General features: G+C 42.8%; 1 protein-coding gene across 3 annotated transcripts in view; it reads right to left on the reverse strand.

Annotated features, from left to right (window-relative positions):
- Positions 1-3,274: 3,274 nt before the first annotated feature.
- Positions 3,275-25,881, reverse strand: part of ANKLE1 (ankyrin repeat and LEM domain containing 1) — a 54,364-nt gene continuing 31,757 nt past the window's right edge. For all 3 annotated transcript variants that reach the window (XM_069741200.1, XM_069741191.1, XM_069741206.1), the window contains 3 exons: positions 20,193-20,352; positions 16,553-16,682; positions 3,275-4,253 (listed from right to left, as the gene is read on the reverse strand). In XM_069741200.1, coding sequence (XP_069597301.1) covers positions 4,081-4,253; positions 16,553-16,682; positions 20,193-20,352 — 463 coding nt within the window. In that variant the 3' untranslated portion in view covers positions 3,275-4,080. The remainder of the gene's footprint in view (positions 4,254-16,552; positions 16,683-20,192; positions 20,353-25,881) is intronic.

Below are 25,881 nucleotides of genomic sequence, written 5' to 3' on the forward strand. Positions count from 1 at the left end.
TATGCTTTGTTCCATGCTCCATTGTTAGCTGGTCATCCGGAGATGGTGTATGAATGGTAAACATTCTAATCATGTGATCGGTGTTTCATCGCCATGGTTACATCAACAACCAGATGCCCGTAACCCGGAAGTGAAGCGGGAGGCTCCGGAAGTGATCTCCTACTATCAGTGAGAATTTCATCATGATATGAGGGATAATGCAATCATTATGTATGTTTAAAATATTTGTACAACATGTCTGGAATGCGCGATCAGCAAGATACTTAGTAATGGTTCTTTTGGGGTATTTTTTATGGAGAGTCAGTGTGCCTCTGTCATTGGCCAATGACAAGTATAAATAAGCCTCTTTTTCAGCTACCCACCACCCCTGGACGAAGCTTTCCTCAGCGAAACGCGCATCGGGTGTCGTGGGTCCCTGACTGGTGGCTTACATTTGGTAACTATGGTCCTTCCTCTATATGTACTGTGAACATTTTGGTGACTGCAAGGTGGTTGTCCATGATGCTGCGGCTGTCGGTGACATTGCACTTGTTACTAAGATATATTTATTCCCTATTAGTCTTTTAATATATTTAACATTAATACATACATATTTCTTATATTCTATTTAAATAATCTTTGGGCATTGTCATCTATGACCGCTGCATTGGGGATACTACTGGCTACACCTGCAGGATTTTTTTTTTTTCTTTCTTGCGGGTGTGTATATACGCACTATATGATTGATTGGAAGGTTACTCCTTTTATATATATAGTTCTTTGCCACTGTTCCAGTCATACCTGTCGGTTGTCTCTGTATTTTGGTTGCTCCATAATTTTATGTGTGGTATATGGTTTTAGATATGTTCAAAATAAAGTTTGTATTTTTTTATATGTTATGGCCTGGTGTTCATTCTTGGTGTTAGAGCCCCTGTGTGCCTAAACATTGGAGCTCCCCCACATGTGACCCCATTTTGGAAACTAGACCTCCCATGGAACTAATCTAGATGTGTGGTGACCACTTCAAACCCTCAAGTGCTTCACAGAAGTTTATAACGCAGAGCCGTGAAAGTAAAAAATAATTTTTCTTTACTCAAAAATTATTTTTTAGCCCGCAATTTCTTATTTTCACAAGAGTAACAGGAGAAATTGGACCCCAAAAGTTGTTGGCCAGTTTGTCCTGAGTACGCTGATACCCCATATGTGGGGGGGAACCACTGATTGGGCACACGTCGGGGCTCGGAAGGGAAGTAGTGACTTTTGAAATGCAGACTTTGATGGAATCGTCTGCGGGCGTCACGTTGCGCTTGCAGAGCCCCTGATGTGCCTAAGCAGTAGAAACCTCCCACAAGTGACCCCATTTTGGAAGCTAGACCCCCCAAGGAACTTATCTAGTTATGTGGTGAGCACTTTGAACCCCTAAGTGCTTCACAGAAGTTTACAATGCAGAGTCATGAAAATAAATAATTTTTCTTTCCTCAAAAATGTTTTAGCAAGCAATTTTTTATTTTCACAAGGGTAACAGGAGAAATTGGACCCCAATAATTGTTGCTCAGTTTGTCCTGAGTATGCTGGTACCCCATATGTGGGGGTAAACCACTGTTTGGGCGCACGTCAGGGCTCGGAAGGGAGGGAGCACCATTTGACTTTTTGAATGCAAGATTGGCTGGAATCAATGGTGGCGCCATGTTGCATTTGGAGACCCCTGATGTGCCTAAACAGTGGAAACCCCTCAATTCTAACTCCAACACTAACCCCAACACACCCCTAATCCTAATCCCAACCCTAATCGTAACCCTAACCCCAACACACCCCTAACCATAACCCTAACCAGTCTAAACTTAACCCTATTTCCAACCCTAGCCCTAATTCCAACCCTAACCCTAAGGCTATGTGCCCACGTTGTGGATACATGTGAGATTTTTCCGCACCATTTTTGAAAAATCGCGGATTTCCAGTGTTTTTTGTGCGGATTTCACTTGCGGATTCCTATTGAGGAACAGGTGTAAAACGCTGCGGAATCCGCACAAAGAATTGACATGCTGCGGAAAATACAACACAGCGTTTCCGCGCGGTATTTTCCGTACCATAGGCACAGCGGATTTGGTTTTCCATAGGTTTACCTGTAAACCTGATGGAAAACTGCTACGAATCCGCAGCCAAATCCGCACCATGTGCACATAGCCTAATTCTAACCCTAACCCTAGTTCTAACCTTAATTCTAGCCCTAACCCTAGCCTTAACCCTAGTGGGGAAAAAAAATATATATATATTTTCTTTATTTTATTTTTGTCCCTACCTATGGAGGTGATAAAGGGGGGGGTTATTTTTTATTTTGATCGCTGTGATAGAACCTATCACAGCAATCAAAATGTACTTGTAGCGAACCTGCCGGCCAGCAGATTCGGCGGGCGCACTGCGCATGCGAGTGCCATTTTGCAAGATGGCGGCGCCCATGGAACAGACGGACGGACACCAGGAGGGACATGGGAGGTCGGTAAGCATGATGGGGGGGGGGGGGGAGGAGCGGACAGCAGGGGGGAGCGGACAGGAGGACGGAGGGGAGCGGAGGACAGCTAATGACCGGATGGAGGATGGAGGGGGGGGGGGGGGGGGGCAGATTGCGATCTCCAGCCATGGCTGATGCTATTGCAGCATCGGCCATGGCTGGATTGTAATATTTCACCAATTTTCATTGGTGAAATATTACTATAGCTCTGATTGAAAGTGAAACGTCACTTTCAACAGCCAATCGGAGCGATCGTAGCCACGGGGGGGCGAAACCACCCCCCTGGGCTAAAGTACCATTCCCCCTGTCTCGGCAGATCAGGGGAAATTGGAATTAACCCTTTCACCCGATCTGCAGGGACGCGATCATTCTGTGACACAGCATATGCGTCACAGGTCGGATTGGCACCGACTTTCATGACGCATACGCTGTGTCACAGGTCGGGAAGGGGTTAAAGAGTTGTTCCCATTAATTCAAATTTTGTTTGAGACTAATAGCACTGACTGTGGCATACAGAGGGTTAAACAGATGCAGTTTCTATACTGTAGTTCTTATCCCGCCCCTGATCGCATTAGCACAGTAGGAGCTAATGAAAGGAATACAGGTCATGCTTCCTCAGTTACTGTAGGCTTTCTATAACATTTGATCATACGTTTATATATCTTGGGCACAATTCTAAAAGCAATTTGGCCATTATCAGTACATAAAGTTTCTCAACTCTTGTGTTGTAAAAGCAAATTGCCCCCCAAAAAATAAAATCAAGAGACCAAAAAAATTGTGGTTTGTTGTTCGTAATTTATCCATTTATTTATTTAAAGCAGGACATAATTTCTATTATCTATTCACAATTAGCATTCATGTATTTTTTAGTTATATATATATATATATATATATACACATACATACATATATTTTTTATACATATATATATATATATATATATATATATATATATATATATATATATATATATATACACACACACACACACACATATACACACCATAATTATACAAAACAATAATTGCAAGTCCAGCTTGCCAATATCACCAATAAAAAAAAAATGTTCTGAAACATAAATTAAAATAGAATACAAACAAATATCCATGTAGTTAGAACATGGAGGGATCTTCTGGAAGAAATATCAGACAGAAGCCTAGGTAGCAGATCATATTGGCTTGTCTGATATGGAAAACTATGTTACTCAGCAAATAAGAATAACTCTGGCACTCTATACTGAGTGGTGGTTCAGTACAAAGGCTTGCAATGATTATGTATGCTTAATCTAAAAAAAGGCATGTCTGACATCTCTAGGAAAAATTCTGCAATATAAGTCCTTTTACATGATCAGTAAAAAGTCTGCAAAGTTTGAGCTTTTCATGTACAAGTACAACACCGCTCTGGGTAAAAGGCACACCCTTACACGCTCATTTACATAATTCATGGTATTTATAGAAAAAAAAAACTGCCCACAATACTGTCCTCTGATATTTCAGGTGTTGAAAAATTTGAAAACATGAAGCACTTAAAAGACAGATTGAAGATATTGTTTGGTCTTGTTGTCCACGGTATAAAACATAGCATCTCTTTGATCAATATCCTGAGCGAATGTCTGGTGGTCGCAGCTGGCGCTCTCCTTCAGCCAAAAAGATCTGCATCGCTTTATAAAGCATATGCACTCCAAGTCGCCGGCGTCGTGTTGGTGCCCAGCCTTGGCACTGTCCATAGTAAACACCCTTCTTTTGATTCGTTAGCAATTTTAGTCCTTTAAGTAAAGAAACAAGATATGAATAAGAACAACACATTTTTAGTCAAGCATAATTGGCCGTGTAAAGAAATGTTAACAGAGGTTTACAGATTTTTTTTTAATTATTTAACATATTAGGGGGTTAAAAAGCGGGAAAAAATGAATCTTCATGAAGAGACGTATACAGGAACCTTGTCAAGAGTATTAGGGTCGAACTTTTTATAATGTTGAGTTGAGCAGTTAAAAACCAGTTTAAAAATACCTTTCTGATCCAAAATATATATTCCACTGCGGAAAAAATCAACTAGAATCTTTATGTAAAGAAAATCACCAAGAGTGGGCCGATTTCTAACAGGTGCCCCATTTCACGACTAGCTCCACACCCCATGGGCTTCTGTGACATATGTACATCAGTGTGGCGCTAGGCTAGAAACAATGCACTTGCTGCAAATTCACACTTGCAGCCTCAACATAATGGTTTAAAGTTAATCTCAGGAGGTTGAAAATTGATCTGGCCACCATTGTTGTGCAAGGGGAGGAAAAATTGTTAAATCACACAAAGTGGGGTAGAGTTATCAAACTAAATGATCCAAAATTTTGATGCCATTTGCACCATACAACTGACTCATGACTTGCATTGACAATTCCATGATTTATTATGCCTTGTGCATATTTTCTTTACCTTGTCCAACAAGGAAAGATGTATGACCTATATAACCGTGCACCTAAAATACTCCCAAATTTTTGTGCAAATTTTCTGTTGCCAGTACGTCAACTAATTAACGGAATAAACTTAGACTAGACAATATACAGAGGTGAGAGATTTATCAAATAGCATGAACCACTATAAATCTGGAGCAATTTAAGATAGACTGTCTAATTCATACACCTTCCAAACATAAGGTACCTTCACACATAACGATATCGTTAACGATATCGTTGCTTTTTGTGACGAAGCAACGATATCGTTAAGGAAATCGTTATGTGTGTCAGCGACCAACGATCAGGCCCCTGCTGGGAGATCGTTGGTCGCTGAACAAAGTCCAGAACTTTATTTCGTCGCTGGATCTCCCGTGGACATCGCTGGATCGGCGTGTGTGACACCGATCCAGCGATGTCTTCACTGGTAACCAGGGTAAACATCGGGTAACTAAGCGCAAGGCCGCGCTTAGTAACCCGATGTTTACCCTGGTTACCAGCGTAAAAGTAAAAAAAAAAAACAAACACTACTTACCTACCGCTGTCTGTCCCCGGCGCTGTGCTTCTCTGCACTCCTCCTGCACTGGCTGTGAGCGTCGGTCAGCCGGAAAGCAGAGCGGTGACGTCACCGCTCTGCTTTCCGGCCGCTGTGCTCACAGCCAGTACAGGAGGAGTGCAGAGCACTTCGGGATCGTTGGTCGCTGGAGAGCTGTCTGTGTGACAGCTCTCCAGCGACGAAACAGCGACGCTGCAGCGATCCGGATCGTTGTCGGTATCGCTGCAGCGTCGCTAAATGTGAAGGGGCCTTTAGACTAGTGTTAGATCTGATCGTGACCTGAAGCCTCCTTCTAAGCTTTATCTATGTACAGTACCCTCCAGCACTTGCTTGCTGGTCAAAGGTGTTCTAGAGCCCACACAAATCCTTTAAATGGCTTGATTTATAAACCATCTAGGAAGGATAGTGACTTTCATGGACTAGGAATCACTAATACAGATATACTGCTCAACATTGAAATTGCAACACCAAGAAGAAAAAAGTCATGAAGTTACGAACATCATGGGAAGAACAGACATGTTACAGGGAACCTGTCACCATGAAAATTCAGTCTAATCTGCAGGCACCATGTTATAACGCAGGAGTTGAATAGCAGAATGATACAAAGATTGTGTGAAAAGATTCATTATAACCTGTGATGTAATCATTTAAACCTCTGCTCTTTCTTGTATTTTGAGACCTATCAGTGACTGACAGCTATACAAAGAAAGCTGTTAGGACCGCACAAAACAAAATTCAAGATAAAGAGTGGGGCCTCAATAACCAAAAACAAACTCTAAAAGATAACTTAATATATTAAAAAACCTGAGAGACTAAAAAACTCATACAACGAATTTTAAAAGTTTATGTAGACCAATAGGAGAGTAGTCAATATATATCACTCAGGGTTACACCAATGTTATTCTATATCTAGGACTAAGTAGGGTAAGGGGAAGCTATCATTTGCCTTGTGTTTCCTGTGAAATACCTTCCCTGGCTGCTGGGGCCGACACCTCAATATTGGAGATATGGCGCCCCTGTACAACATCAATTTCTCAGAGTGTCCTGCTAAACACTCAGTCAATAGTTTAGTACAGCACAAAAAAAATCTGGGCATACAATGGGTTAAGGGACACAATTTTCAATTGAACTACATATAGAGAGCCCCGAAAGATAAATTCAGGGAGTATCAGTTAGCATAAACCTCAGGGATTGAGTAAATAGTAATAGTGTAATTGTTGCCTTCTTTTCCCACCTATTAATATTTACTCAAATGTGGCATAACTGTGCTACCACGGCCTGCAGCATCTCCAGATTTTTCTCCCATACATGAGACTTCATTGGTCGATCATTGAAAAGAGCTGCCAGCAGCTTCTCTTGATGATTTGTGCGACCAAGTGCATTCAACGTGACAGAACATTCCTCTCAGACAACCATAAATAACCTCAGTGATAGAATATTAAAGAGTGAAAGTATTTCTGCACATGGCGCGCATTCTTGTTACATCGAGGGGTTTGGAAAATTTTGTTTCCATTTTCCACCATTTGGACATCAAGAGCATCTCTAGTTTCAGAGTCAGACATAGGTGGCTATGATCGTACAGCCAGTGGCTGATACATGCTGCTCAAACCATGGGCAGTACTCATCACCTGTCAGGCTCCCTTTAAGAACAAAGAGTCCTGGAAGTGACAATGTGGCCACACAGCCCGGATTTCAACATAGAAATTCTATGTGATTACATGTAGATACAGAAGGATTTGCCTAAATACTCAGTGACAGAAGAAATGTGGTTTGTTCTCCAAGATATTTAGAACGGCCACAGAGAAAATAAAAACTTGGGGGCTAAAAAATCTTTTTTGTGGAAAAAAAAATATTTTTTATTTTCACAAATCTGCATTATAAACTTCTGTGAAGCACTTGGGCATTCAAAGTTCTCACCACACATCTAGATAAGCTCCTTGGTGGGTCTAGTTTCCAAAATGGGGTCACTTGTGGGGGTTTCTAAAAAATAAAAAAATTCCCCCCCCCCCCCCCAAAAAAAAAATATATTGTTCCTATAAATACATTTCTTTAAATAATAAAAAAAAAAACAATAAAAGTACACATATTTAGTATCGCCGCGTCCGTAATGACCCCACCTATAAAACTATATCACTAGTTAACCCCTTCAGTGAACACCGTAAAAAAAAAAAACGAGGCAAAAAACAACGCTTTATTCTCATACCGCCAAACAAAAAGTGGAATAACACGCGATCAAAAAGACAGATATAAATAACCATGGTACCACTGAAAACGTCATCTTGTCCCGCAAAAAACGAGCCGCCATACAGCATCATCAGCGAAAAAATAAAAAGTTATAGTCTTCAGAATAAAGCGATGCAAAAATAATTATTTTTTCTATAAAATAGTTTTTATCGTATAAAAGCGTCAAAACATAAAAAAATGATATAAATGAGGTATCGCTGTAATCGTACTGACCCAAAGAATAAAACTGCTTTATCCATTTTACCAAACGTGGAACGGTATAAACGCCTCTCCCAAAAGAAATTCATGAATAGCTGGTTTTTGGTCATACTGCCTCACAAAAATCGGAATCAAAAGCAATCAAAAAATGTCACGTGCCCGAAAATGTTACCAATAAAAATGTTGAAATTTTTTTTTTTTATTTGCACGGCTCTGCATTATAAACTTCTGTGAAGCACTTGGTGGGTCAAACTGCTCACCACACATCTAGATAAGTTCCTTAGGGGGTCTACTTTCTAAAATGGTGTCACTTGTGGGGGGTTTCAATGTTTAGGCAAATCATTGGCTCTCCAAACGCAACATGGTATCCCATCTCAATTCCTGTCAATTTTGCATTGAAAAGTCAAATGGCGCTCCTTCGCTTCCGAGCTCTGTCATGTGCCCAAACAGTGGTTTACCCCCACATATGGGGTATCGGCGTACTCAGGACAAATTGTACAACAACTTTTGGGGTCCAATTTCTTCTCTTACCCTTGGTAAAATAAAACAAATTGGAGCTGAAGTAAATTTTTTGTGAAAAAAAGTTAAATGTTCATTTTTATTTAAACATTCCAAAAATTCCTGTTAAACACCTGAAGGGTTAATAAACTTCTTGAATGTGGTTTTGAGCACCTTGAGGGGTGTAGTTTTTAGAATGGTGTCACACTTGGGTATTTTCTATCATATAGACCCCTCAAAATGACTTCAAATGAGATGTGGTCCCTAAAAAAAAATGGTGTTGTAAAAATGAGAAATTGCTGGTCAACTTTTAACCCTTATAACTCCCTAACAAAAAAAAAAAATTTGGTTCCAAAATTGTGCTGATGTAAAGTAGACATGTGGGAAATGTTACTTATTAAGTATTTTGTGTGACATATCTCTGTGATTTAATTGTATAAAAAATTCAAAGTTGGAGAATTGCGAAATGTTAAAAATTTTTCGCAAAATTTCCGTTTTTTTCACAAATAAACACAGGTAATATCAAATAAATTTTACCACTACCATGAAGTACAATATGTCACGAGAAAACAGTGTCAGAATCACTGGGATCCGTTGAAGCGTTCCAGAATTATACCCTCATAAAGGGACAGTGGTCAGAATTGTAAAAATTGTCCTGGTCATTAACGTGCAAACCACCCTTGGGGGTAAAGGGGTTAAAAATATTAAAATATAAAAAGTTCAAATCATCCCCTTTTGCCCCATTCTAAATAAAATAAATAAAATACAATACATATTTGGTATCGACAAGTTCAGAATCGCCAGATCAATATAAACAAAAATTAACCAGATCGCTAAACGGCGTAACAAGAAAAAAAAAAGTTAAAATGCCAGACTTTTTTGATGGCCGCAACATTGCATTAAAATGCTATAACGGGCGATCAAAAGATCGTATCTGCCAAAATGGTATAATTAAAAACGTCGGCTCGGCACACAGAAATAAGCTCTCACCCAGAGATCACGAAAAATGGAGACGCTACGGGTCTCGGAAAAGAAAATCAAAGAAAAGTAGCGCTATTATACTATTGGCACCCTTCAGTTGCAAAAAGAAAGCAATACCACCAAAAATGCTAAACAAAAACAATCAGTATATACTCGAGTATAAGCCGACCCCCCTAATTTTGCCACAAAAAACTGGGAAAACTTATTGACTAGAGTATAAGCCTAGGGTGGAAAATGGAGCAGCTACCAGTTAATGTCAAAAATAAAAATAGATACCAATAAAAGTAAAATTAATTGAGACATCAGTAGGTTAAGTGTTTTTGAATATCCATATTGAATCAGGAGCCCCATAAAGTTCATTATTGCCCAATAGATGCTCCATATAAAGCTGTGCCCCATATACAATGCTCTGCACCGTTCATTATTGCCCCATAGCTGTGCCATATAGTGATCTGCACCGTTCATTTTTGTCCCATAACTGTGCCATATAGTGCTCTGTACCGTTCATTATTGTCCCATAGCTGTGCCATATAGTGCTCTGCACCGTTCATTTTTGTCCCATAGCTCTGCCATATAGTGCTCTGCACAGTTCATTATTGTCCCATAGCTGTGCCATATAGTGCTCTACACCGTTCATTATTGTCCCATAGCTGTGCCATATAGTGCTCTGCACCGTTCATTATTGCCCCATTGATGTACCATAGAAAGCTGTGCCATTGCTGCTGCTGCAATAAAAAAAACAATGCCATACTCACCTTTCTTGCTTGCAGCTCCCGGCGCCGCTCCATCTTCCCGGCGCCTCTCCGCACTGACTGATCAGGCAGAGGGCGCCGTTTACACGATATGCGTCATCGTGCCCTCTGATCTGCACAGTCAGAGCGGAGAGACGCCGGGAAGATGGAGCGGCGCCAGGAAGATGGAGCGACGCCCGGCGTGTGGAACGGGGACAGGTGAATATGTAATACTTACCTGCTCCCGGCGTCCCACTCCTTCTCCCGGACAGCTGGTCTTCGGTGCCGCAGCCTCTTCCTCTATCAGCGGTCACCGTTACCGCTGATTAGAGAAATGAATATGCGGCTCCACCCCTATGGGAGTGGAGTCCATATTCATTTTTCTAATGAGCAGTCCCACGTGACCGCTGAAGAGGGGAACAGCTGCAGCACCCGAAGACCGTGGGACGGCAGGGGGAGCGACAGGATCTCCGGGACTAGGTAAGTATGCCTCAGCGCCCTCTCCCCCTCACCCGCCGACCCTGCCACCCACCGTGACTCGAGTATAAGCCGAGAAGGGCACTTTCAGCCCAAAAATTTGGGCTGAAAATCTCGTCTTCTACTCGAGTATATACAGTATTTTAGTACATTTGCGCTAAAGGTTGGTTATCTGCTGGGGAAAAAAGAGGGAGATTTGTCTATACAGACAGTGAAATAACCATATGAGACTAATTTGTATAGGATAATCTCCCTTTTTTCCCAGCAGAAAACCACCCCTTTAGCGCAGATATACTAAAATGTATCCCCTTTCTGACATCGGACGTACTATCCCGTCCATGTGGGGTGGGCCCCTATGACCATGGACGGGATAGTACGTCCAGCGCGATCGGCGGCGCTCACGGGGGGAGCGCCGCCGATCGCGGCCGGGTGTCAGCTGCCTATCGCAGCTGACATCCGGCACTATGTGCCAGGAGCGGTCACGGACCGCCCCCGGCACATTAACCCCTGGCACACCGCGATCAAAGATGATCGCGATGTGCCGGCGGTGCAGGGAAGCATCGCGCAGGGAGGGGGCTCCCTGCGGGCTTCCCTGAGCCCCCCGCAGCAACGCGATGTGATCGCGTTGCTGCGAGGGTCTTACCTCCCACCCTCCCTACTCGAGCCCCGGATCCAAGATGGCCGCGGATCCGGGTCCTGCAGGGAGGGAGGTGGCTTCACAGAGCCTGCTCAGAGCAGGCACTGTGAAGCCTGCAGCGCTGCATGTCAGATCAGTGATCTGACAGAGTGCTGTGCAAACTGTCAGATCACTGATCTGTGATGTCCCCCCCTGGGACAAAGTAAAAAAAAAAATTTTCAAACGTGTAAAAAAAAATAAAAAAAAAATATTCCAAAATAATGAAAAAAAATATATATATTATTCCCATAAATACATTTCTTTATCTAAATAAAAAAAACCAAACAATAAAAGTACACATATTTAGTATCGCCGCGTCCGTAACGGCCCGACCTATAAAACTGGCCCACTAGTTAACCCCTTCAGTAAACACCGTAAGAAAAAAAAAAAAAAAAAACGAGGCAAAAAACAACGCTTTATTATCATACCGCCGAACAAAAAGTGGAATAACACGCGATCAAAAAGACAGATATAAATAACCATGGTACCGCTGAAAACGTCATCTTGTCCCGCAAAAAACGAGCCCCCATACAGCATCATCAGCAAAAAAATAAAAAAGTTATAGTCCTGAGAATAAAGCGATGCCAAAATAATTATTTTTTCTATAAAATAGTTTTTATCGTATAAAAGCGCCAAAACATAAAAAAATGATATAAATGAGGTGTCGCTGTAAATCGTACTGACCCGAAGAATAAAACTGCTTTATCAATTTTACCAAACGCGGAACGGTATAAACGCCTCCCCCAAAAGAAATTCATGAATAGCTGGTTTTTGGTCATTCTGCCTCACAAAAATCGGAATAAAAAGCGATCAAAAAATGTCACGTGCCCGAAAATGTTACCAATAAAAACGTCAACTCGTCCCGCAAAAAACAAGACCTCACATGACTCTGTGGACCAAAATATAGAAAAATTATAGCTCTCAAAATGTGGTAACGCAAAAAATATTTTTTGCAATAAAAAGCGTCTTTCAGTGTGTGACGGCTGCCAATCATAAAAATCCGCTAAAAAACCCGCTATAAAAGTAAATCAAACCCCCCTTCATCACCCCCTTAGTTAGGGAAAAATTAAAAAAAATGTATTTATTTCCATTTTCCCATTAGGGCTAGGGTTAGGGCTAGGGTTAGGGCTAGGGTTAGGGCTAGGGCTACAGTTTGGGTTGGGGCTAAAGTTACAGTTAGGGTTTAGATTACATTTACAGTTGGGAATAGGTTTGGGATTAGGGTAAGGGGTGTGTCTGGGTTAGAGGTGTGGTTAGGGTTACTGTTGGGATTAGGGTTAGGGGTGTGTTTGGATTAGGGTTTCAGTTATAATTGGGGGGTTTCCACTGTTTAGGCACATCAGGGGCTCTCCAAACGCGATATGGCGTCCGATCTCAATTCCAGCCAATTCTGCGTTGAAAAAGTAAAACAGTGCTTCTTCCCTTCCGAGCTCTCCCGTGTGCCCAAACAGGGGTTTACCCCAACATATGGGGTATCAGCGTACTCAGGACAAATAGGACAACAACTTTTGGGGTCCAATTTCTCCTGTTACCCTTGGGAAAATACAAAACTCGGGGCTAAAACATATTTTTTGTGGGAAAAAAAAAGATTTTTTATTTTCACGGCTCTGCGTTATAAACTGTAGTGAAACACTTGGGGGTTCAAAGTTCTCACAACACATCTAGATTAGTTCCCTGGGGGGTCTAGTTTCCAATATGGGGTCACTTGTGGGGGGTTTCTACTGTTTAGGTACATTAGGGGTTCTGCAAACGCAATGTGACGTCTGCAGACCATTCCATAAAAGTCTGCATTCCAAATGGCGCTCCTTTCCTTCCGAGCTCTGCCATGCGCTCAAACGGTGGTTTCCCCCAACATACGGGGTATCAGCGTACTCAGGACAAATTGGACAACAACTTTTGGGGTCGAATTTCTCCTCTTACCCTCGGAAAAATACAAAACTGGGGGCTAAAAAATAATTTTGGGGGGAAAGATTTTTTTTTTTTAATTTTCACGGCTCTGCGTTACAAACTGTAGTGAAACACTTGGGGGTTCAAAGCTATCACAACACATCTAGATGAGTTCCTTAGGGGGTCTAGTTTCCAAAATGGTGTCACTTGTGGGAGGTTTCTACTGTTTAGGTACATTAGGGGCTCTGCAAATGCAATGTGACACCTGCAGACCATTCCATCTAAGTCCTCATTCCAAATGGCACTCCTTCCCTTCTAAGCCCTCCCATGTGCCCAAACAGTGGTTCCCCCCCACATATGGTGTATCATCGCACTCAGGACAAATTGGGCAACAAATTTTGGGGTCCAATTTCTCCTGTTACCCTCAGGAAAATACAAAACTGGGGGCTAAAAAAATAATTTTTGTGGGAAAAAAATTTTGTTTTATTTTTACGGCTCTGCATTATAAACTTCTGTGAAGCACTTGGTGGGTCAAAGTGCTCACCACACCTCTAGATAAGTTCCTTAGGGGGTCTACTTTCCAAAATGGTGTCATTTGTGGGGGGTTTCAATGTTTAGGCACATCAGTGGCTCTTCAAACGCAACATGGCGTCCCATCTCAATTCCTGTCAATTTTGCTTTGAAAAGTCAAACGGCGCTCCTTCCCTTCCGAGCTCTCCCATCCGCCCAAACAGTGGTTTACCCCCACATATGGGGTATCAGCGTACTCAGGACAAATTGTACAACAACTTTTGGGGTCCAATTTCTTCTCTTACCCTTGACAAAATAAAAAATTGGGGGCGAAAAGATAATTTTTGTGAAAAAATATGATTTTTTATTTTTACGGTTCTACATTATAAACTTCTGTGAAGCACTTGGTGGGTCAAAGTGCTCACCACACCTCTAGATAAGTTCCTTAGGGGGTCTACTTTCCAAAATGGTGTCACTTGTGGGGGGGTTTCAATGTTTAGGCACATCAGTGGCTCTTCAAACGCAACATGGCCTCCCATCTCAATTCCAGTCAATTTTGCATTGAAAAGTCAAATGGCACTCCTTCGCTTCCGAGCTCTGCCATGCGCCCAAACAGTGGTTTACCCCCACATGTGGGGTATTGGCATACTCAGGACAAATTGTACAACAATGTTTGGGGTCCATTTTCTCCTGTTACCCTTGGTAAAATAAAACAAATTGGAGCTGAATTAATTTTTTTGTGAAAAAAAAGTTAAATGTTCATTTTTATTTAAACATTCAAAAAATTCCTGTGAAGCACCAGAAGGGATAATAAACTTCTTGAATATGGTTTTGAGCACCTTGAGGGGTGTAGTTTTTAGAATGGTGTCACACTTGGGTATTTTCTATCATATAGACCCCTCAAAATGACTTCAAATGAGATGTGGTCCCTAAAATAAAATGGTGTTGTAGAAATGAGAAATTGCTGGTCAACTTTTAACCCTTATAACTCCCTAACAAAAAAAAATTTTGGTTCCAAAATTGTGTTGATGTAAAGTAGACATGTGGGAAATGTTACTTATTAAGTATTTTGTGTGACATATCTCTGTGATTTAATTGCATAAAAATTCAAAGTTGGAAAATTGCGAAATTTTCATAATTTTCGCCAAATTTCCGTTTTTTTCACAAATAAACGCAGTTACTATCAAAGAATTTTTACCATTGTCATGAAGTACAATATGTCACGAGAAAACAATGTCAGAATCACCAGGATCCATTGAAGCGTTCCAGAGTTATAACCTCATAAAGGGACAGTGGTCAGAATTGTAAAAATTGGCCCGGTCATTAACGTGCAAACCACCCTTGGGGGTAAAGGGGGTATACTGGGTCTCGGAAAAAGAAATTTTTTTTTTTTTTATAAATTTTTTATTTTATTTTGACCACTTTAAAAAAAAAAAAAAAAAAAAAGAACCTAGACGTGTTTGGTGTCTATGAACTCGTGATGACCTGGAGAATCATAATGGCAGGTCGGTTTTAGCATTTGGTGAACATAGTAAAAAAAAAAGTCCAAAAAACTGTTGTGGAATTGCACTTTTTTTTGCAATTTCACCAAACTTGGAAATTGTTCCCGTTTTTCTGTACACGATAAGGTAAAACCAATCGTGTCATTCAAAAGTACAACTTGTCTCACAAAAAAGAAGCCCTCACATGGCCACATTAACGGAAAAATAAAAGTTATGGCTCTGGGAAGAAGAGGAATGAAAAACAAACGCAAAAACGAAAAAGGGCTCTGTCATGAAGGGGTTAAAAAACATTGGCTTTTTTTTCACCCTATAAATAAAAAGAACCTATACATTTTTGGTATCTGCGGACTCCTCATGACCTAAAGAATCATAATTGCAGGTCAGCTTTAGCATTTAGTGAACATGGTTAAGAAAAAAAAAAAAAAGTTGAAATTGCACTTTTTTTTGCAATTTCACCACACTTGGATTTTTTTTCCTCATTTTCCAGTACACTAAATGGTTAAAATCAATGGTGTCGTTCAACAGTACAACTCGTCCCACAAAAAAAAAAACAAGCCCTCAAGGCCATATTGACAGATTTTTTTTTTTTTTAAAGTTATGGCCCTGGGAAGAAAAGGAGCAAAAACGAAAACATGGCCCTGGGTTGAAGGAGTTGTCCGGCCTTAGGCTACAAGTCTGCAGTCACTTTACATACAACTATGTGCCGATTAGAAGAAAGCGCCTCGCCTACTTGGAATGCGTCTGAACTGTGCAAATCTCATACTTGTGGTCACATGACTGACCACTCGCGGCAAATCCTCACAGTGCATACAATGTGAGGATTCACAAGTCTGAAGTCACAGAGCAACTGCAAACTTATACCCCAAGGCCAGAAAAATGCCTTTTTTTAAGAGATTAATGACTCATCATGCTTGCTTCCCTTCAAAATCTGAAGATGTCCAGCGGTGTCATCAGCTCGGAACAAGCAGCAACCAGTGTTCCCCTGCTATAGCCACCTACTGTTCTGAGATGTCTGGCCAAAAGTGGTCTTCATGGGTGAATTGTGGACAAAAATCCCAAAGATCTGTGGTTAGTTTTCAAAAATGTCTGGAATAATCTCCCTGCCAAGATTTTTCAAAAACTCTGTGAAAGTGCACCTAACAGAATTCATGCTTTGATGCGGCTTTGAAGGCAAAGAGCGGTCAATATTGCTTTGATGTAGATTTCTCTTTTGTTTCTTCACTTTGCATGTAGGTACTTGATAAAAATACATTGCAGCATTTTTTCCCACTTCGATCTAAAACTTATGCACGGTGCTCTATATAAAAACTCTTTATAGCTTGGGCGACTGCTTATACGGATAAATCAATAAAAGTTACCAATGGCATCCACCATGCAAGCTTCTCTTGTGTACGCCTCTACTGGGATGGTGTTTTGGAAACAGTGCAGAGACAGCACACCTTGACCGCTTTTCCAGATGTCCATAATGTGTTTTACTTTAGAACAAGGCTGAAAAACAGAAAGAAAAAAAAATTCAACTATTTTTGCTCTCTTGGTAGTTCCCAATATTAAAATTCCCTAACTGGCATGTGTAATCATAGTTTTATGACTACACAGGTGAATAGGTTTAGTTAGGTGCTGCAAACAAAATTAATGCTATTGAAATGTGCCATGTAATAGCCTAAATAGCAGTATTTAGTTTACATGAACAATAATCTATTTATCATTTATTCTTAAGCAAAAATCAAACAAAAAAAAAAAGTCAAATCAATATTAATTCAAATATAATCATGTCATCACATTCTGGAACATCAACATAACTCTCCAAACCTTGAATTCCATCATGAATTTCTCGAGATCCCATTTCCATGTACAACAACCTACTCTTTATACATGCTGACAAAGAATGATGGGGTTAGAACGATCACTAATTAATCATACTGTACATATGTTATGGGCAGCCCATCTCCTGTTTACACAGGCGATGTGCTAATGAGAACAATGGCCTGGATTCAATAAGACTGGATTTGTGCACGCCAGTCTTAATGAATGGAGTCTCTGAAATAAGATGCACCTAATTCATTAAAAGGAGGACACCACTTAATAAATTAGGAATGTTACAAGTGCCATGCGCCTCTGGTAGAAATGTACATATACTGTAGGGATTCACACGCTGTAGCTGCCTTTACCCAGGACACTCAAACTTTACACTGCAATCACGCATGCTCCTTGTGACTTCATGCCGGCATCCATAAATACCAATCCTAGGGACTCACACTCAGCAGAAAATAGCACTCACACAGGCAACGTGGTCTGGTCCAAACTTTTGAAGTTTCATTGCTTTCATAAAGCTCCAAGGGATTCAACAAAAAAACAGCCTCTTCTGGGCACAAAAGGTATAACAGCAAAATAAACAGTCCATGCACCAGCAGGTAATGACTACCAGAGCAAGCTCACCTTTTCAGAATCCAGTCCTCCGCTCACTGCAGACTAAACAATGCCAGAGTCTCTCCCAGACAGCAGTTCAGGTTCCACACCAAGCTCCGTGTGCTTCACATTCGCTGGTTACACCAGCAGCTCCAACACCCCTCAGGCTCTGGGTAAGCTATCCAGCATTACAGTCTTGTTTTACACTCGCTAACTAACGCCAGGCTACTCAGCTGACAAGTGAGCACCCAGCCTGGCCCTCTAGACATAATTTGGGGCATCTGGCTAGCTCAGACCTGCAGTGATAGGAATTAATCCAGTTCTACCTGGTTTTCAAACACACACACGCCAGCCTGTCTCCTCTTCAGCTCTAGACTCCAGCAGTTAAAGGGACTCAGTCTCACAGATGGACTGTTCAAACTAAGTATTACCGCTCAGTGATTCATGGTGGGGCCAATCATATAAATATACCCACTTGTTTATCATCCATCTCCACTCCCCTCACCCTTCTTTGATTGGCCGGCTTCTTAAATGGAACCTGTCACCCCCAAAATCGAAGGTGAGCTAAGCCCACCGGCATCAGGGGCTTATCGACAGCATTATGTAATGCTGTAGATAAGCCCCCGATGTATACTGAAAGATGAGAAAAAGAGGTTAGATTATACTCACCCAGGGGCGTTCCCGCGGCGGTCCGGGTCCGATGGGCGTTGGGATCCGATGCCTCCCATCTTCTTGTCTTCACGCTCCAGCGCAGGCGTACTTTGTCTGCCCTGTTGAGGGAAGAGCAAAGTACTGCAGTGCGCAGGCACCGGGAAAGGTCAGAGATGGCAGACAAAGTATGCCTGCGCCGGAGCGTGAAGACAAGAAGAGGACGTCATCGTAAGAAGATGGGAGGCCCCGGACCGCGACGCCCATCGGACCAGAATCGCTGTGGGACCACCCCTGGGTGAGTATAATCTAACCTCTTTTTCTCATCTTTCTATAGAATCTTGCTGGGGCTTCTTTTCAAGTAAACACGTCCGAAACAGGGACTCTTTTCCCTGCATAACTGATTCCCCTCCAACTCCTGAACCAGTTGCTCCCTCCTCCCTCTTGCCAGGGACTTTTGCAGTGACTCATACAGGGAAAACAGAGTTCCTGTTTCTACATAGAGATTAGGCTAGGTTCACATTGCGTTAGGGCAGTCCGTTTAGCGCATAGCGCTACGGACTGCGCTAACGCAATGTCCCAAAAGGGATCGCGTTTGGCAATCCCGCTAGCGCAGACACCCGACCTGCGCTAGCGAGGAACGGACCGAAACTAACGGGACATCGCTAGCGCGTGCCGAAAATGGCATGCGCTAGAGATCAGTTAGCACATTGCCGTCAATGGGTGCGCTAACGGATCCGTTGCATGGCATTAATTGCGACAATTTTGCCATGTAACAGAGTCCGCTAGCGTTAACCCATTAACGTAATGTGAACCTAGCCTTAGAAGGTTTCAACTAGTTATGTTTTAATCACGTCATGTCATAGGCCTAATAGAAAACAGAACAATTTACTGGGTAGAAGGGCAAAATGAGCAACTATGTACAGTGTTGTATACAGTAATATTACAACTGCAATATATTAAGAGGATATAAACTTTGTATGAGAACTTTAATGCTGGGTGACAAGCAGTACAGATGCTCAAATCTGAGTATGGGGACCTGTGAAAATCCCTCGCAATACATGTTGGGATAGATAAGAATCTGGCATATCTAAAGGCCCCTTCACATTTAGCGACGCTGCAGCGATACAGACAACGATCCGGATCGCTGCAGCGTCGCTGTTTGGTCGCTGGAGAGCTGTCACACAGACCGCTCTCCAGCGACCAACGATGCCGGTAACCAGGGTAAACATCGGGTAACTAAGCGCAGGGCCGCGCTTAGTAACCCGATGTTTACCCTGGTTACCATGCTAAAAGTAAAAAAAAACAAACACTACATACTTACCTACCACTGTCTGTCCTCCAGCGCTGCGCTCTGCTTCTCTGCTCTCCTCCTGTACTGTCTGGGAGCCGGAAAGCAGAGCGGTGACGTCACCGCTCTGCTTTCCGGCTCACAGACAGTACAGGAGGAGTGCAGAGCGCAGCGCTGGAGGACAGACAGCGGTAGGTAAGTATCTAGTGTTTGTTTTTTTTTACTTTTAGCATGGTAACCAGGGTAAACATCGGGTTACTAAGCGCGGCCCTGCGCTTAGTTACCCGATGTTTACCCTGGTTACCAGTGAAGACATCGCTGGATCGGTGTCACACACGCCGATCCAGCGATGTCCACGGGAGATCCAGCGACGAAATAAAGTTCTGGACTTTCCTCAGCGACCAACGATCTCCCAGCAGGGGCCTGATCGTTGGTCGCTGTCACACATAGCGATTTTATTAACGATATCGTTGCTACGTCACAAAAAGCAACGATATCGTTAACAATATCGTTATGTGTGAAGGTACCTTTACTTCGGACTGTCAATCCTTTTGATCTCAGTGACATAACCCTCGCCCAGAGGTGAGCTCTAATATAGAAGTAAAAAGAGCCCATACCCAGTAAGAGATAAAATCATACAATAATGAGATTACCTGTTTGCAACTACCCTTGAAGAGATTAAGTGCCTCATACAGATGGCAGTATGGTCGAGATCGCTTTCCTTTTCCTACATAAAAAACAGCGCTGACAAAAGTAAGGAAGCAATCTACTGGAGATAAGTCATGACAACGAGATGGAAGATTTCGAGTGACCCTAAAAAGAAAGTTCTGAATTAATTGAAAGCTTAAGGATCAATAATTATTTCCTAAATAATAAAAAAAAGCTTTTCAAATTTCATGATTTAAACGGAGTGTGTTGCCATGCACAAATATTACAACATTTTTGCCATAAACTGGTTAAAGCTTGTGGGCCTCCTTTTTCATCCTTGTGCTTAATTCACGTCATGTCTTCCTGCATTGAATTCTGATTATGTTTCTCTATTAGCTGTTGAACCCGGTCTACGCCTAGGTGGCGAGCATCTTTATTGGTAAATTTTTAATTTTAGTGCACTTTTGAAGACACTGTCTGCAGATTCACATATACAGTTTCTTCAATAAAATGGCGTAGGAGATGGCAGTATGCACACGTGCTGACTCCTGCATCATTTTAATGAAGTAATGTGCAGTGATGGAGAATCTTTTAGAGACTGAGTGCCCAAACTAACTCAAAAGCCGCTTATTTAACTGCAAAGTACTAACACTTTAACCCCTTTCTGGCATTGTACTATTTCATCCATGTGACCAGGGACTTAATTCCCATGGACGGAATGGTACGTCATTACCGATCGGCCACGCACACGGGTGGCAGCATGACACGAGGTCCCGATCGTGGCCATGGAGACCCAATGTTGTCATGACGATATCCCGGTCTCCAGAGCTGAGACTTCCTGTCATGCACAGTGCATGTCAGGAAGTCTCTCAGGACAGTGTACAGAAGCTGCAGCACTGACAGCTTCCATAGCATGCAGATCTGCATGCTATAGAAGCGATCAGCCTGCACAAAATGAGTGTCCCATAGTGGGACAAAGTGTAAAAGTAAGAATGAAATACAATTTTAATAATTGTAAAAATATTTAATAAAAAATATCAATATTTATTCCATCAATAAATAAATACCATATATACTCGAGTATAAGGCTACTTTCACACTAGCGTCGGAATCTCCCCGTCGCAATGCGTCGGGGAGAGATTCCGACGCTAGCGTTTAGCGCATTGCACAATGGAGGCAGCGGATGCATTTCTCCCGCGCATCCGCTGCCCCATTGTAAGGTGCGGGGAGGTGGGGGCGGAGTTCCGGCCGCGCATGCGCGATCGGAAAAAGCGGTTTGTCAGGAGCAAAAAATGTTACATGTAGCGTTTTTTGCTCCCGACGGTCCGCAGAAGCACGACGCATCCGTCGCTCGACGGATGCAACGTGTGGAAATCCGTCGCAAATGCGTCATCAATACAAGTCTATGGGGAAAAAACGCATCCTGCAAGCACTTTTGCAGGATGCGTTTTTTTCTGCAAACCGACGCATTGTGACGGATTGCAGAAAACGCTAGTGTGAAAGTAGCCTAAGCCAACCTGAGTATAAGCCGAGACCCCTAATTAGGCCACAAAAAACTGGGAAAACTTAATGACCAGCACAAGCCTAGGGTGGAAAATGCAACAGCTACTTTTAAATTCCAAAAATAAATACCAATAAAAGTAAAATTAATTGAGACATCAGTAGGTTAAGTGTTTTTGAATATCCATATTGAATCAGAAGCCCCATATAATGCTCCATAAAGTTCATGATGGGCCCCATAAGATGCTCATAATAAAATACGTCCCATATAATGCTCCATAAAGTTTATGATGGGCCCCATAAGAAGCTTCATACAAAAATATGCCCCATATAATGCTGCACAAAGGTTGATTATGGCCCCATAAGATGCTCCATAGAAACATTTGCCCCATACAATTCTGCATAAAGGATTATTATGGCCCCATAAGATGCTCCATAGAAAATGTGCCCCATACAATGCTGCATAAAGGTTGATTATGGCCCCATAAGATGCTCCATAGAAACATTTGCCCCATACAATTCTGCATAAAGGTTGATTATGGCCCCATAAGATGCTCCATAGAATATTATGCCCCATACAATGCTGCATAAATGTTGATTATGGCCTCATAAGATGCTCTCTAGAAACATTTGCCTCATATGCTGCTGCAATAAAAAAAAAATTACATACTCGCCTTTTGTCCTGAGCAGGCGGGGACACCGGCAATTACGATATTCACCTGTCCCCGTTCCACCGCCGCTCCTTCTTCCGCGTCCTCTGTAGTGACTGTTCAGGCAGAGGGCGGAGCGCACACTAAACACGTCATCACGCCCTCTGACCTGAACGTCACAGCCGGAGGACGCGGAAGATGGAGTGGAGTGCGGCGGTGGAACGGGGACAGGTGACTATCGCAATGCTCACCCCCCCTGTTATACTCACCCTCCCGGCGCGGTCCCTGGCAGCTTCTCAGATGCGATGGTCTCGGATGCCGGCAGCTTGTTCCTGTGTTCAGCGGTCACTGGTAACGCTCATTAAAGTAATGAATATGCGCTCCACCCCTATGGGAGTGGAGTCGCATCCATATTAATTACTTTAATGAGCGGTACCACTTCACCGCTGAACACAGGAAGAGCTGCGGGCGCCGGAGAAGCAGGGACATGCAGAGACGTGCCGGGAGCAGGGGAGTATGATTTGACAGCTGCCGCTCCCCCGTCGACCCCCTGGGACAATCACTAGAGTATAAGCCGAGAGGGGCACTTTCAGCCTAAAAAAAATATGCTGTAAATCTCGGCTTATACTCTAGTATATACGGTACTTGAATTTAAAAAAAAAAAATTAAACAATAGAAGTACACATATTTAGTATCGCCGCGTCCGTAACGACCTATAAAACTGTCCCACTAGTTAACCCCTTTAGTGGACACCATTAAAAAAAAAAAAAAAAAAAAAAAAAAAAACAATGCTGGACTGGTTTGAGGGTGCCATGTCACATTTGCAGAGCCCATGAAGTAACAACACACAATTTTTACAAACCACTCCTCAACAAATTCAACTAGGGGTGGAGTTGTCATATTCACACCATGGGTGTGTCACAAAATTTTATACCATTGGGCAGTGAAGAAAAAAAAAAAAGTGATAATTAAAATTTTTACCACCAAAATATAGTTTTAGACCCAGAATTTACATTTTCACACTGGGAAACGGGTAAGAATAGCACCAAAATTTGTGCCACAATTTCTGCTGAATGTAGAAAGAACCCATATGTGGCTGTGCAGTGCTACTAAGCCATACAGACGGAGCGCTGTTTGCCTCCTGGAGCGCAGATTTTCCTAGAATACTTTGTGGACTCCATACAGAGAGCCACTAAGTGGTATAAGAGCAGAATCCTCCCTTAAGCGACCCCATTTTGAAAATCACACCCCTTTGTGAATTTATCTACAGGTGTAATGATGATTTTAACTCCATGGGTGTTTTTCACAAACAAGCAGCAGTGGTTGCTGAGTGAAAATTGCAAACTGGCATTGTAGCGACCAGTTTGTTGTATTGACCAGTACATGCTTCTGGAGATATGCACCCATAAATTAAGAAGGCTCTCATTGCTACAGGTGTAAGGAGACAGCAGGCACATAGGATGCAGTAACGGAATGTAGTCAGAGCATGGGTTAACAGGGGATTTAATTCTTAAGTGGATAGTCCAGGCAGGGAGAAGTAGATGGAAACTTTCTTAATACAAATTACTGCAACTTGGAACACGGTAGTAAAACAAGTAACTGAGACAATACGTTCAGAGGAAATAGACTTATCAATCCAACGCAGTCCTCAGAGTATTCCCTGGGTGCAAACGGTGGCGCCAAGGCAATGGCACTGTGGAAATTCGGCATTGTCCTGGAGAGGATGGCGTCTTGGGTCCTGTTGTGGGCGAGGTTTCCTTGTGGTCCTGATGTTGGCTTTGGGTCCGGAAGGAGAAGAACGGCGGTTTCCCCTATGTGGGGTCTGTTTAGAAGCTTAACAGGATAAAGTTCACAATGGGTGGTACGACTCTCCAGTCTGAGTGGGTGCGAGGCTATGTCCCATACACGGGCCCTATGTCTCAAAGTCAGCGGAGTAAGAGATATCAGTACATGGCTCTGACGACAGTCTCCATTTATCGCCTTCTAGCCTTCATGTCTTGGGTGTGCTCTCTCACGATACGGCAGGTACTTGCAGTGCGCAAGAGGTCAGTGTAGGTGCTCCTAACGCAGAGTAACTGTCAGATTACTCGTACGCTGCAATTCCCTCAGCTTAGCCACGCACCCTTTTCTCAACTGCTGGGAACAGTCTAAGGCCTTAAGCTTTCCCCCTGCATCGTAGGTGACAGCCTCAACGGTTCCAGACTAGTCACAGAGGGAGCACGCCTAGCTGGGTTCTTCTCCTTACATTCCCCCTCTCTTTGTGCTCGCCATTCCACGGACGACAGTTCTTGTAGTATGCGTTGACATTCTTCTAAGTTTCGAACAACTTGCTGCCAAACAAAATGATCCGGATCAAATCGGTTGGGGGGGGATTTTCCTGCTGTCGAACGTTCAGAACGTTGTAAACTGGGAATATCAGTTGGTTCTACTTTGAGTAGTTGAATGAGGCTGGATAAATGAAGGCGGAGACATGCTCAACTGTGAAAAAACAGCCATTTCAGGAGTAGCAGGGGTCCCAGGGGCCTCGGGTTTCTGTTCTCCTTCTGGTCCTGCCTGTGGTGGTTCAGGGCATTCCTCCTCTTCACTATCACTAGTGACTGTTGGAAGATTCTCAAGGGCATCATGTTCTTCTCTCTCAGTTCGAGCAGGGTCTCTAGACAAACAGGGGCGTAACATGTTTCGGTGCACAACACGAGTAGGAGCATCTTCGACCCCTTCGGCTGAACTTCATAGACGGGCCCTTCAGAATTGACTCGTCGACGCACCCTTCAGAATTGATTCGTCGACGCACACAATAAGATGTTTTTTCCCCATCGATGATCTAACTTGTCTCGAGGACGTTTCTCTCTGACCAATACCCAGTCTCCGGCCTGTAGAGTTGTCCCTCGTAGAGGAGCAGTCTCTGGATGCCCCAACTCTCAGAACTGGGTCTGCACCAGATGAATTAGTGTCTGCAACCGATGACGGTGCTCTCGGACCCAGGTGGACAGCCCCGTCCGTGGGTAGTCCTCCTCTGGGTCCAGCTCAGTAATCTCTTTTCCTGGCCTGCCAAAAAGTAGAGTATAGGGAGTGTATCCTGTGGTCTGATGTACCCGATTGTTGTACACCCGCACCAGCTCTGTTACAAATTCCAGCCAACTGACCTTACAGTCCTCTTCCAATGTCCTCAACATTTGGATAAGGGTTCGATTGAACCATTCACACGCTCCATTACCCTAAGAGTGGTAAGGCGTCATATGAGATTTCACAATTCCATACAAAAAGGTGTAGCTCTTACATGACTTTCCCCAAGAAGCAGGTACCTTGGTCTCCGTGAATTCTCTTCGGGCAACCATACACCTGGATGAAATTTTTACAGATGGCATGAGCTGCAGATTCGGCAGTTTGGTCCTGAGTTAGTGTCACGACAGCGAATTTAGTGAAGTGATCCACCATGACTAAACAATGTTCGAACCCTTGATAGGCTGGCCTATTGTCAGATAGTCAATCAATACTTCTAGCAGGGCAGAGGTCACAATAGTTTGTGTGGGGGCCCTCTGTTCCG

Source organism: Ranitomeya imitator, chromosome 1, assembly GCF_032444005.1.
Source record: "Ranitomeya imitator isolate aRanImi1 chromosome 1, aRanImi1.pri, whole genome shotgun sequence".
Lineage (NCBI taxonomy): Eukaryota > Metazoa > Chordata > Amphibia > Anura > Dendrobatidae > Ranitomeya > Ranitomeya imitator.